General features: G+C 40.2%; 1 protein-coding gene across 2 annotated transcripts in view; it reads left to right on the forward strand.

Annotated features, from left to right (window-relative positions):
* Positions 1-14698, forward strand: part of HYDIN (HYDIN axonemal central pair apparatus protein) — a 315495-nt gene that overhangs the window by 190708 nt on the left and 110089 nt on the right. For both annotated transcript variants that reach the window (XM_012772427.3, XM_075995778.1), the window contains exons 29-37: positions 2844-3021; positions 5027-5154; positions 7605-7738; positions 8189-8325; positions 8549-8676; positions 8831-9022; positions 9370-9519; positions 11979-12218; positions 14087-14255. In XM_012772427.3, the coding sequence (XP_012627881.2) occupies positions 2844-3021; positions 5027-5154; positions 7605-7738; positions 8189-8325; positions 8549-8676; positions 8831-9022; positions 9370-9519; positions 11979-12218; positions 14087-14255 (1456 nt within the window). The remainder of the gene's footprint in view (positions 1-2843; positions 3022-5026; positions 5155-7604; positions 7739-8188; positions 8326-8548; positions 8677-8830; positions 9023-9369; positions 9520-11978; positions 12219-14086; positions 14256-14698) is intronic.

The raw sequence follows: 14698 nt of genomic DNA on the forward strand, positions 1-14698 counted from the left end.
AAATATCTGTATATTGCTGGATTCCATTAGCGAATATTTTATTTACTATTTTTTGCATCTCTGTTAGTAAGTGATAATTGGTTCATAAATTTCCTTGTTCATGCTGTTCTTGACTAATTTGGATATCATAAGAAGAATGTGTATTTCTCTCTTTTTTATTTTCTGGAATGGTTTGTAAACTAAAGTGATTATCTGGTTTTTGAAGGATTGTCAGAACTTGCTTCTAATGCCATATATTCCTTTTTCAGGGTAATTTTCTTGACTTAATCACCTTCTGTGTAAGATAGAGATCATTTGGGAGGGGTTAGTTTAGTTATTCATATTTTCTAGAAAATTGTTAATGTCAAAATGTTTTTAATATAATGTCAAAGTTTTCTCATAATCATACATGATTTATAAAATATTTTGGTATATCTATATTTATGAACTATTTTTATTTTTACTTTTTCTGGCGACTTTTCTCCTTATTTTCTTAATCAATCTTGCCAGAATTTTGTACATTTTATTAGTCTTTTTTCAAAGAACCAGTGTTTGGCTTTTTGAACCTCTTTTGTTTCTTTGTAGTCTATTTCATTAAATATCTATTTCTTTCCTTTTTATTTTCAGGTTTATTTTGTTGTTTTAACTAATAAGTTGAGTTTGCAGCACATTATTTTTCACTCTTTTTCATATAAATGTACCTATAAATGTCCTTCTCATAACACATTAGCTGTCTTATTTAAGGTTTGGTGTGTTTAATAGAGAAAAATTTCCCCACCAGAATTCTGCGAGAGAACTACTGTTGTTGGAAATATACATTGATAAGCGCTTGAGTTAAAAGCTAAGACACACAACACCACCACCATCCCTGCAGACACTGAGCACAAGAAGAACTGCTATGTGGAAAACAAGAGAATTTTGTGGATTGTTCAAGAAGGGGTGGAAAAAAGAGAGAATGAGAAGATGAATCGTGGAGATGACAAAACATTGCACACTTAGCAATCTGACTCCATGTTGTGATCCCTTACACACACACGTTCCATAAAATATGTGAGATTTCATAAAATGCTTCCTGTGAGTGAATGCCTGTAAAACTTGGCGACAAGGCTCGGTTCTGTGCAGTAAAACAGGCAACATATGAGGCAGCCAGAGAGAGGGGACAGAGAAGCAAGGGGGAAAGGAATGGCTCTCTTAGGAACTGTGGCAGGGATGTTTAACTGTCACAGCTACTTTATTGACTCTCCTAGGGCTAGTGAACCCCCAGCATGTGTGTGTGTGTGTGTGTGTGTGTATTTGGATGAAATCTGGATATATACCAGTATATTACCATTATGTGTGTGGCACAAATGCTAGTGATCTTTATTAAGTATTTTTCCTATCTTATTCTCTAATTTTTCTTCAAAGAATAGGCATTACTTATGACATAAAAAAATAATAAAATATGTTCAAAAAGTATAAGGATTCATTCAAAACTGACTTTGAAAACACTTCTAAATAACTCGAACTTATACTGGTATTTATTTCCCCAGTTCAGATTCCAGTCTGATTTGCCTTTTCTAACAATTTATAACCATGCGATTCTCCCAGCTTTCATTTGCTAATAACTTATCTAGAGGTTACATTTTGAACTTACAATTTTTTAAGAGTTTTATTGCATGGTATTTTATGTATATAAAAGAAATCTCGGTAACATGTGTTTGACTTAGAAAGCACAATTATAAAATGAACAACGTGAATGTACCACCCATGTTTAAATCCAGAATGTGACTAATATATTCTCATCCACTCATGTATTGCAGTGCACATACTCTAATATACTGAAACCCACCTGGGCACCTTCCCCATCTCATGCCCCTGCTTGCTGGCCGCTACACCTCAACCATTAACCACCAGTCTGAATTTTGTGTTGATTATTTCCTTTCTAAGATAATTTTATTCTTAACAACAGTACTTCTTAAACAAAGTACTTTAGTTTATTGATTTATCAAAACGTTTAAACACCTGCTATTTTTTTCTAGTACTGAGGATAGGGAGGTAAACAAAACAGACAAAAACACTTGCCCTAGTGGAATTTTTGTTCCATGAGGTTTTGCTCTATCTTGACCTTTCTGAAAACAGCATCACTAAATGTAATCTTGTACGATTAGCTTTTTTCACCCAATATTGTGTTTCTAATACTCATCCAGATTGTTGTATGTAGCGTAGTTCATTTATTTTCGCTACTGAATAATTTCCTCTTCTAACTACTGTACACAGAAAGTAAATTTCCATTTTCCTGTCAAAGCACATTTGCATTTTTTCCCAACAGTTTGCTATTGGAAACAATCCTCCCATGACTAGTCTAGTACATGACTCCTGGGCCACAGGTGGAAGAGTTTTCTAGGGATCTTTCCCAGGGGCGGAATCAGGGATCACAGACTATGTGTGTGTTCAACTTTATAAGAGTGCTAAAGCATTTTTCTCAGTGCTTATTCCCATTGGCATCTCCACCAGATGTGTTTGAGTTCCCTTTGATGCACATTCTCACCAAAATTTAGTAAATTTTACCAATCTTGTGGTTTTTTAAAAAAATTATCATGATCTTAGTTTTCATGTCCCTGGTGACTTAGAAAGGGTGAGCGTTTTTTACTATCTGCTCTTTCTTTTTCCTCTTTTGTGAAATGTCTGCTTGTATGTATTGCCTATTTTTTTGGTCAATTTCTTGTCAGTTTCTTATTGCTTCACAGGAATGGGTCCTGGGGGAGGTGTGTGAGTGGAGACTCATCAGCACAATCAGCCTTTGGGATTATCTAGTCCACCCAACTCCCAAAAGTAGAAGCCCATTTGTAAATTTTAAAGTTCTCTCTGGTCTTTCCACTGCTTAGGGTTTTATCAGCGCACACAACGAACAGGTGTTAAAGGTTTACTACTTACCTGGAGTACCTGAGCTCTTTCAGAGAAGTTTCCAGATACAGATTGCCCACCTGGACCCTGAAAAGATCACTCTAAGTGGAGAGGGAATCTTTCCCAGAATCTGCCTTGATCTCCCCAGGAACCTGAGAGGTACTACTACCCCTTATAGGATTTCCCCACTGGAAGATAAAAGATATATTTTAGCATTGCTTGTTTAAAGGTCAATGGCTACGTGCTTTATTTGCTTGGCAACCCCCTCTTATTCCCTTCAGTGTTAATCCTCAACCACAAAAAAAAAAAAAGGCAAAAAAAAAAAAAAAGCTTAAAAAAAAAAAGGCAAAAGTTGATTTTGGCTTGGTGACCTGAGAGCTTAGTGTGAGACAAGATAGAGCCTTTGATGGCTAACCTTGCCCTTATTGAATTATTTACAAGGGATGGGGAAACCCCACCTCCAAAGGCCAGCGCATGTTCCTTCCGGCCACAGCCGCCTCCTGAGTTGCCCTTCCCAGTAACGCACTCACAGATGACCACTGAGAAAGCGAAGGCTGATGGACTTCCGGGAGTAGAATTCTGCAAACATAAACTGCACAGAAAGGCAAACTCAGATTCTCACCCCTTATTTTTGGCATTACCCCAGCTTGAGCACTAAATTCGGCTTTAATAGCTATCTGCCCACGTGCCTGGCCCAGACTTTTCTGGTCATACCTGGCCCCCTGGGCCATCCTCCTGCACCAGAGTAATGTTTCTGTCTTGGCAGTTCCCAAAGAACAGCTCTTTTCACCATAGACTCTCTCTGGCTCTTTCTTCCCAACATCAGGTAAAGGGCAAAGGGTCAGGGAAACCTCTGTGAGCTCCTTGAAATCCGCTTTCCCTAAAAAGCTTCAGACTAAGCCCTCCCACCCCATCTTTCCTCCTACCCATTCCCTAATTAACTAACTCACCTGTTGGTGATGATCCATTGAATTCTATTAATAATCTTCTGCTCCCTGGAAATCTGAACAGAAACATTAGTAAAGCTTAGACCACATGACAGTCTAGTATCCAGAATTCTAGCCAGATGAGGGTCACTCCAGCTCTGCATATAATTGTTAGGGAGGAAAGCCTTTGCCACATGGCCTTACCAGGGCAGTAGACATGGCTTGGCCTGTAAAGGCTTTAAGGTAATTTAAATTTGAATAGCATTACTTTGGTCTTCTGCACTCCATTCACTACAGTTGTAGCATGTCCTATTGTTTTATAGTAGACATTTTAATGACTTTGCCTACATTGCTCCCTTAAAGCATTTGAATTTGCACTGGCTTAATAGTGAATTTGGTGGTCCAGTATCTCTCCACCAATTGCCTGCCTGCTCTAATTCAGGATATTGTGGCTTATTTAGTTTTAGTTAAAGCAACTTGACCCAAATATATATCATTTTTGTTCATTGACATTTCATAAACATAAAAACTGACTTAAAGGGGGACCAGCTGTCCTGGTTTGTCTGGCACCGAGGGAGATCCAGGGGGTAGGGATTTAAGTACTAGAACCAAGAAAGTCCCAAGTGAGCCAGGATCCAGTGGGTCACCCCATGAGTGACTTCAAATATGAGTGCCTTCAAATTCTTGAGAACCAGATAGTAGCTCACTAAAGCATAATCTCATTAAACTCTGATACCAGTTCAACTCGCTCACAGATTGGCCCTTCCTCTGAAGCAAAGAAACATGGCAAGTGAGGTATCAAAAAGTTCACTTCCCGATGGCACTGGAAGCTATCATCCTAAGTGACGTAACTCAGGAACAGAAAATAAATGCTGTGTGTTCTTACTTATAATGGACACACGGGCACACAGAGTGGCATAATGGATACTAGAGACTCAAGATGGGGAAGGGAGGGAGGGAGGGGTGAGGGATGAAAAACTTCCTCTAGGGTACAAAGGACAAGCTCAGGTGATGGGAACACCAAAGCTGTTACATACATGTACTGGAATTCAACTTCTACCCCTAGATTTATTAAAATTTTTAAAAAGTTAATAAAACAAAAGAAAGAGAGGAACTTCCAAACTGTTAAAGAAATTCACTCCCCTTCCCACTTTACCCTGAGTGGAGAGCCTGTGTTTTGAACATAACTCATATTTTTCTGACCTACTTGACTCCCCTTTTCTTCCAATCCCCCACAGGAAATGAAAAGTATGAAACCTTATTGAATCAGGCCAGAGAAAACATAGAGAAAGAGTACAACAGATACGAAACTCTCGATCGCTTTGAGATAATAACCGAGGAAATACCTGAGGATGAATCTACTGAGGTAAGACTAGCTCCACCCTGTGCAGAATGTGTGCACAGAAGGACAGTATGTGCAAAGGCCCAGGGGCAGGAAGGGCATGGTCTCACTGAGGCACAGAAAGGAGAAAGATACAGGTAAGGCAAAGAAGTGGGGAGGTAGGACAGGCAAGATGGGTCCAAAGAGGTGGGCAGCCACCTGGTGAACCTATTAAGGGTTCCCCAAAGGCCACCAGCAATGATTTGTCTTGCAGAAGCCTTGTTCAGGCACAGATGCTAAAAGTGAACCATAGCACCAAGAATGATCATAGTTAATAACGCCAGCTACCCCTTGTTGGACTCTCAGACTAGGCCTCTGCCACACTATTACCCTGTGTTATCATCTCATTAAATCCCCACAATGAGGGTCATGGGAGTTTGGTGCCATTATCATCTAAATTTTACAGTTTCACAGAACTCACAGCAGTGATGCTTATGTCCCAAGGCAGGCCCAGGGCTAGGATTTGAACCCAGGCCTGCCAGCTGCTGAAATGACACTGATAGACTCTGCCCTCTCCTGACGGATCATCCGCTGTACAGGAGGGATTGCGGTGCACCTCCACCTGCTCACCACCTCCCCAGGCTGCTCCTCGTCAGAGCGTCAGGACAGCTGTCCCTGGCGGTCACTGCAGATCTGAACTGGGGCCTCTGTGGATGTGATGGTACATGCAGAGCTGAGCCGGTCCCCAAGTAAGGCAGGGGCTGCCGCTCACAGCTCAGGAGCCAAGCACAGGGTTGGCTTTGCTGTTGTAGAATCCGGGTGACTGGGATGGCTGTTGGTGTGGCGTATTCCTCTCCCAGTCTGTCACAGTTCCCACTGTTGTCTTCCCTGTTGTCTCACTGCGGGCTGTGGAACACATTCACATTCCTGCTGCACCCTGGGCAGGCTTAACGTTTGGCCCTTCTCAAACAGTGTTTATCAGATTGTTTCACTGTCACCTTCCCCAAAATCATTTCTTCCTAATAACCCCATGAAATATTTTTATTACGTATTAAATGGAATGTCTTTGAAGAGTTTGATATTTAATTTTTTAAACTTTTTTATTTTGAAATAATTATAGATTCACAGGGGTTTGCAAAAAAAAATTTTTTTCCCAGCAGTAACATCTTATATAATTATTAATATAATACAATATCAAAACCAGGAAGCTGACATTGACACAATCCACAGAGCTTATTCTGTTTTCACCAGTTTTACATGTACCTGTCAGGTGTGTGGGAGGGTCTATGCAATTTTGTCACATTGGTAGATTTGTGGCACCACTACCACAATTAAGATACAGAACTGAACTGTTCCATCACCAAAAGGATTCCTTGTGCTTCATGGGTAAATAAGATGAAAAACACAAGCTTTCAACCCAGAAAAATCTCTCCACAAAGGTAGAAAAGAAAGAAAACAATTTTATTATTGAATAAGCATTAAACTGGAATGTGACTCGTATCACACGCCATCTGCTGAGAGATGGCAAAGACAGGAAAAAGTCCAACCCTTTCATACAGCCAACCAGATACAGCCCATTCCATGCCTATTCTCAAAGTAAATAATAGCTAGTCCTCCAGTGAGAAGACTTGACGGCATCATTTGTCACATAGTTTACCCTAAATTTACAGGGTAATTGGGGTGACTGTCTGAGTTAGCTAATTGGCTTTATTCAAAGGAAAAAATAAACTGCCCCTGTCTTTATGACAGGGCCCCGCTGAAGTTGGGCTCTTATCCTCCCACAAAAAATATAGGGACATACCTTCTTGGTGATTACATTTCAAAGAGATGGTTCCCAGGTCCTTGAGAAAGACATTCCTCAATGGATGGATTTTGAAGCCAGCAAGAGACTTATTTAGATTTTAAGAAGATTTATATACATTTCAAAAAGATAACATTTCAAAGTATTTAAAATCACAAGTTTTCTAAAGTAAGTGCTCTAAGAAAAGGAAGGGAGAGGTCTTGTCCCTTATTTTCAACAGGGAGAATTAAGGCTCATTTTTAATTTGTGTTTGCCTTTGCCTGTGCCCTTTGGAGCCACACCCATCTCCCTCTTTCTCTCTATCCCTTACCCAAGGCAACCACTAATCTGTTCTCCATCTCGCTACTTTTGTTATTTCAAGAGCGTTATGTAAATTGAATCATACAGCATGTAGCCTTGGAGATTAGCTTTTTTCGTTCAGCATAATGCCCTTGAGATCCATTCAAATTGTGCACATCAGCAGTTCATTCCTTTTTACCGCTAAGTAGTATTCCATGGGGCAGATGTATTAGTAGTAGTTTGTTTGCCCTCCACCCCATTCCCATGAACATTTTAATACCACAAATATACTGTATATATATTTTCCACCTCCCCCCACAAGAACCAATTTTCACCTCTTTAGGAGTGATATTGTCCCTATTGAGAATGCATGTTCTAGAAGAATTTGCTGACTTGCTCATCTCTCTTGTTCCAGTTAAGTGCTTATCTCCAGATGGAAGTAGAGCGACTGATAGTCCAAGGGTATGCCCTAGAACACCAGAAATCAGTTATCCCTGATGTCACCGACAGCACTAGCTTCAGCCATTGGAGTTGCTGCAAAATGGCCAAGTAAGTGCCCATATGTGTTGCATTTGTTTCAGAGTATAGCAGAGCAAGCCCTGCTGCCTTGTGCTGAGTATTTCCTGAAACAGTGGTTGATCATCTGGGAATGAAATCCACTCTCCTCATCTGATCTTCCCTCCCCCAGCATCAAGCCAGCCAGGCAGGTTTCTGCCTCTTAAAGTCAGTAAACTCTAGCTTTGTCTAATGGACAAGCCTCATTTCGGGTCCATGAGGGCCCACGCTGAACATGTTCTGAGATGATGGCTGAATCGGTGTGAACTTCCAAGGAAGTTATGTTGTTTCTAGTCTCCATCCAGGTGACCATTAATTGTTCTCCACTCTGCAGAATAAAATTGTGCACAGGAGATAGAAAAAAACCTCACACTCTCTCACTGTGGGGAAAGTAGTCTTCCGTGTTTGAAAGTGACTGGTAAGGAGAGCCTGTTTCTGTTTCAGAATCCAGCTGCCCCAGTACACCCTGGACTTTGGCTACATTGTCCTTGGTGAAGTACGAACCCATATCATCAAGATCACCAATGCTGGTCACTTTCCAGTGTCCTTCCATGCAGAAAAGCATGTCCTTCATGACACAGGTAACCAGGCTGGGGAGATGCTTTCCTATTGTACTTTGTCACATCTAACAAGGACCCCATCTGTACTTTCCTTCTGGAATAGCATTTGTGTTTCTTCAGGGATCGCCTGAAAGAGTTGCTGATACTCTGAGTGATGATCCTGCCCCAGAGGGGGCTCTATCCAGAGCAGCTCTTATTTGCTATTTCTCTTTCCCATGAAGAAATTTTGTCTGTCTTGCTCTAGGATTCAGTACTGAGCTAGATCGTGTAAAGAATCTGCCTTACTGTGAAACAGAAACATTTGAAGTGAGATTTGACCCACAAGGGGCCAATCTTCCTGTTGGAAACAAAGAAGTCATTCTGCCCATCAAGGTATGTCATATCACTGGGCCCACCTGAGGCTCCAGGTTCCCAGCTCTGTTTGCTGATTGCCCCAGGATGATCCAATTATTATGTCAGAGCTGTGAGTCTTCCCCCTCCCTGCCCCCCATGCCACATGGTAACAGCAATTTTATGCCTGCTGTAGGTGGTTGGAGGGCCAACAGTTCACATCTGTCTCCAAGCCAAGGTGACCATTCCAGCTATGACGCTGTCATGTACAAAAGTGGAGTTTGCTGCAATTCAGTGTGGACAGTGCATGGTGGAAACCGTTCAGCTTTCCAATCATCTCCAAGTCCCTTGTGAATGGTTTGTCCATTGCCCAAAGCCTATTAGCAAGGTAAATGAGTTGTGGCCCCTTGGTCCCCTTGGTTGCCTTTTCCCCATCTCCATTTCAGCCAGATTTGTAAACCTAGGCCTTCATTCTCATCATTTCCATCTCCTGCTCAAAGACTCTTCAGTGGCAACCATTGCCTCCTGAATAAAATCTGGGCCCTTAGCCGAGCACTCGAGGCCCTCTCAACCCATACTATCAGCTCACATGTCTTATTTGTCTTTGTACCCCTGGTATCTATATATTCCTCGATACCTGAGAAATACTTGGTAAATGTAGGTTGTGTGAGTGGAAGATGAAATGAGTCCATTTTCCATGGAAGATGATCTAATTATCTGATATTTATAAATCAGGTGGACAAACACATGCCAAAGTACTTAAGACAGAAACTACGTGCTGAATTAATACCAAAGACACGGATCTTTGACACCCAGCCCACTTCTGGAGTCTTGGATCCTGGTGAGAGGTCCAACGTGCAAGTGAAATTCATGCCAAAAGAAGAGGTGAGCTTTCATGAAATGTGGCCTCATTTAGATTCTCTTTACTCAAAGTTCATGCTTGTTTGGGTCTCAGGGAAACTTTGAGTGACTCGTGCCTCACTGTTCTGCATATGGCACCTCAAGTGCTTGCTGGTTCACATAGGAGCTGCGTGGCCTGGTGGTCTGGAAGCAGCAGAACAATCTAACATGTTGATTTTTATCAGCAGGCCTGGGTTAGAAAGCTTCTGCCTCTGCACCCACAGGCTGTGTCCCCGAACAAATCCCTTAGCCTCATTAAGCCTCAGTTTTCTCATTGATAAAATTGAAAAGAATAATATTGCATATCAGAAATCCCTTTTGCAATTCTCAGATCCAGTAAGCTTCCAAAATTGGGGTTGGGGAGATTTCATAAGTGTCACACTCCTTAGTTTTCAGAATGAAACATTGCAACTGCAGAAACACTAACGTGTTTGATTACTGGGGCCCTGCCCCAACCCTACTGAGAGTATTAGGTAACACAGTGTATATGCACTATTTTTACCTTTATAAAAATGTAAATTTGAAAGTATCTGACCCCTGGGTTTCAGTTATTTCAGTTACCTACAATAACTACCCCCTAGGATCATTTCGATGATTAAATGCAGAGCATGGAATAAAATACACACAGCATACTGCTCTATGTATAGTACGTGTCTTAGTAACTATTAACTGTTATCATCAGTAGTTGTGATAAGCACTCCCTGGTGGACAGCCTCCCTGAGCCTCACAAACATTTCTTTTGTGACCATCACCAGCGCAAAGCTACTGCTAACCAAGAACATAGTAAAATTAATAAAATGCTAGAACCAGAGAGAATCTCTGGTTGTTCAAAGCCTATGCCTTTTGGGATATGTTTTCCTCTTTTCTATTATTTTGAAAGAAAAATTGATGTAAGTTTTATAGAACACCTGTGGTTAACTCCCATCTTCCTGGTAATGGCTTTGAGGAAAATGCTTAAGAATCTGCAGTGAGAAAGAGGAAAAATGAATGACTTCATATCGCACTCTAAATTAAAGCCCATGTTTCTATCATTATCAACATCTCTCCAACCCTTTTAAAAGAAAATTAATACTATATTTGTCATTCTTAAAGAGTCTTAAGATTGTCAAAGATTTACTTAAGATTTTGGATTTTTTTTCCATTACTGAATAAGGGAAATACCAGTAAGTATACTTTTAAAAAATAGATTTTTTCAGACAGTTCCGTAAATGTTGAGTTCACATTGGTCAAAGTTAAAAAATAAAAAAGTTTCTATCAATTAGAAGAGGAACTTTTGGGCTGTATGCAAGAAATCGGTTAGCTCTGCAATCCATACAATCCATACCTACATCTCCATTGATACTAGCAGCACAGAAAAATCACTGACATCCACACCAACCGTTGTTAGACATTATAATGTGTTCACAATACTGTGTTAGAAAACAAAGAAATGAATGAAATGTTTTAGAAAGCAATTAAAATATAGAAGGTTAGGTCCTAAAGTGCTAAGCCCATAACTATATAAAAAGCCCCCTTAGTCAATAATTTATTCTCTTATTGTGTCCAACAATAGATATTTCTCTGTGTGTGTATGTATGCCTGCCTACATTCCATCCATCAGAATTTTTTACCTTTGAGCTAAGACAGGAGTTCTTCGAATTGTGATGCCACTCATGGCCCCCAAACCCAAGCCATGAGTCTAACTGGATGAGAATGCCCTGGGCATCTGGTTAAAAATGCAGAATCCCCAGCCTTACTCTGCCCCTACTGAGTCAGGATCTTTAGGGATGGGATCCGTGGATCTGTATGTTTAACAGGTTCCCCAGTGAAATGAGCATAGGAACCACTGAATGGAAAGTGGATTTTTGTACCATTTTGAGAAAACCTGTAAGTAGTTATAGTATCATTATCAACTGGTATCTGATTATAATTGCATCCAATGAATTGAACACCCTAGCTCTGGCTTTCTGCTAAACTCAGAGTAAATAAATATACAAAGTACACACTTCAGAATCATGCCTCCCCAGGAGCAAGGGAGCTGTGGGGTATTTATACAGTAACTCCCACGAATCATTGCTTGAGGACTGCTCCTAAAAAGTGTTACTTCCTTGGCACTTCTGTCCTGCCCTCCCCCTGCCCATGGACAGCAGGGCCCATGATATGAGAGCTTTCAGGCCCCGAGGTATAGATAGTGGCAATTGGAAATCTGAGCACACTGGAAGGTCTGAGGGATATGGAGGTGACACTCAGAGAGCCTGCTATAAGTGATGAAGCACTTGGTACGGTGCCTGGCATGCTGTATACTGTATATCGGCATAATATAAATTATTCCTGTGCAACTTTATAAGAAAATTTCTCTCTTAATCTAAATAGATAAGTTTTTCCCATCAGTGGTGTACAGTTTTACATGGCATGTAATAGAAAAAAAAAAAATCAGATGCTTTTTTTGTTTTTATGTTTTCCAGAGATTCTACAGCCAAAACCTGGTGTTCCATGTTGCCCAGAGTGCTGAAAAGCTTACACTGATGGTATTTGGGCAAGGTCTGGAGCCACGCCTGGAATTTAGTCCTTCGGTTTTGGAGCTGGGGCCGCTGCTGCCTTTTGCGCCTGGAGACGAGGCTGAGGTGATAGTGAAGAATCCCTGCGACTTTCCCATTGAGTTTTACTCCTTAGAATTTGACCAGCAATATCTCACAGAAGAAAAGGTGAGCAGAGGCCAAAGCCAAACCCCATTTCCCAACACATGCTGGGTCCTGCCATGTGCTACTCATGCTCTTCTCTCTTCAGGTCATAATTTCTTGCTGGCCTTTTCTTGTCAATTCCAATGATCATTTCTAATTCCAATGTCAATTCCAATTCCAACAATCACTTCTCCGTAGGCTTTTCTGACATACCTCTCTTGACGTGAGCAGAATTCATTGCTTCTTCGTGATTCCATTATATATTTTAAGGAACTAATTGAAAAACTAATGCACATTCAAGGTTAAAATTCAGACAGTAAAGAATTGTATGCACTAATCCGCCTATATCATTATATTTGAAGTTGAGTTACTTGTAAACAGCATGTAATTAGATTATTTTTTGAACTATGCTCTGCCAAGCTCTGTCTTTAGTTGATGTATTTAGACCATTTACATTTAATGTAATTATTGATATGTTAGGGCTTGAGTCTGCCATTTTATTGTATTATTATTTTTTTGTTCTGTTTACTTTTTCCTGCCTTCCTGTCAGTTGCTTCAACATTATTTAGAATTCCATTTTGATTTACCTAGAGTAGTTCTTGAGTGTATCTCTTTGTATAATTTCTTTAGTTATTGCTATGGGTATTACATTATATATACATAACATTATAATCAACTGGTATTGACATTTTACCAGTTCTAGTGTAATTTAGAAACCTTTCCTCCCTTTACCCTTCCTACTTTTTAATATAACTATCTTAAATATTTTTGCCTTATAATTGTCATTTTAACTGTCAAACATAAGTTAGAAAACCCCAGAGAAGGAAAATGTATTATATGTATCTATCTTTTTACTCTTTCTGTTCTTTCTTCCTTTGTGATATTCCAAGGTTTCTTTTTATTATTTCCTTTCTGTTTAGAGAGTTACCTTTAACTATTCTTTTAGTGTAGGTCTGCTGATGAAAATTTTTTAGTGTTTCTTCATCTGAGAATGTCTTAATTTCCTCTTTGATCTTGAAAAACATTCTATATCTGTTTTTTTCCACTGGATATAGAATTCTGGCCTGACAGTTCTTTCAGCCCTGCCTCGGTTGTCTGATGAGAAATCCAGTGTTACTTGAATACCTTTTTCTCTATAGGTAAGGTTTCATTTCTCTCTCACTGCTTTTAAGAATCTTTCTGTGCTGCCTTAGTTTATAGAAGTTTGACTATAATATGTTTGGCATAGATTTCTTTTGGTTTATTTGGTTTGGGACTTGCTCAGTTTCTTGAATCTGTAGCCCAAATATGTCCCAAATATTACAGGGACATATTTATACTAAAAGAAGTATTTGTTGTTTACCTGAAATTCAAATTTAACTAGGCATCCTGTATTTTATCTTGTAGCTCTAACATACATCCACAAACATGTACACACAAACACACACACACACACACACACACACACACACACTTAATACTATTTTACTTGTTTTTTCCCTGGATCCTCTATTTATGAGATAACAACCTTGCTTAGTGTAATATTGCTAACCACAATATTTTTTAAAAATGTGTCATTCAAAGTGGATAATGGAGTTCTTTTGTCATGGGGAAAAATGAAAAAGAGAAACAGTTTGTGTTATTTTTAAAACAAGAAGAAAATTCTTTTCTACATGTGAAATGCCCAGGCTGAAATAGAGCAAAATAAAGAGCTTGTAGCCCTACAAGTTCAGAGCTCAGCCCTATTTCTTAGGCATCTCCAAAGGGTCCCACCCTTTGAAATCCAGAAAGTATTTCTACAAGTCTCAGCCTCAGGTAGGAGTTTTGCAAGATCAATGAGCAAATCCACCTAGAGCTACAGGGAGGAAACTTCTGATGAGACCAACAGCAGTTCCTATTTTTCCCTTGAGCAGATCTTGCGAAAGCTGAAGGGCTATGACTCCTACAACAGCCTACTGCTACCTCCCCGCAACCCAGGGGAGAGGCTGCCTCCAGAGGTGTATGAGTACTTCAGGGAGATGAAGAAGTCAAGAGAGGAACAGATGAAGGCAAAATTTCTGGAGAGTCTGGTGCAGGAGAACGGTGAGAACTCAAGATGGAGAACCCCTGGCGCTAGCACTGCCCTGGCCCCTTTAAATTCCCCCTGCTGTGTACTAGGCACCTTAAATATTTGACTTCTAATCCTTACAAAATAGGATCCCTACAAAATAGGTCCTGTTATCCCCATTTCGTGGATGCAGAGGCTGGAACACATTCTGTTCTCAGTAGAATCCAGTAGGGTATTAAGTCTTAAAAACACCGAATACAGATGGAAGAATACTTGCTGGACGCTATGCTACGCTAGGCTTTGCACATACAGATAAGAAACGGAAGTGCAAAGAGGCTTGATGCACAGTTTTAAGTGGCAGAATCAGGATTCCAGCCCAGGGCTCTCTGACTGTCCAAAGTCCATGTGGGTAACCATTATACTCCACTGCTTCCCATAGGAGTACCGGGGTAATGTAAAGTAATGCATAATGCAAGGT

Source organism: Microcebus murinus, chromosome 20 (assembly GCF_040939455.1).
Source record: "Microcebus murinus isolate Inina chromosome 20, M.murinus_Inina_mat1.0, whole genome shotgun sequence".
Lineage (NCBI taxonomy): Eukaryota > Metazoa > Chordata > Mammalia > Primates > Cheirogaleidae > Microcebus > Microcebus murinus.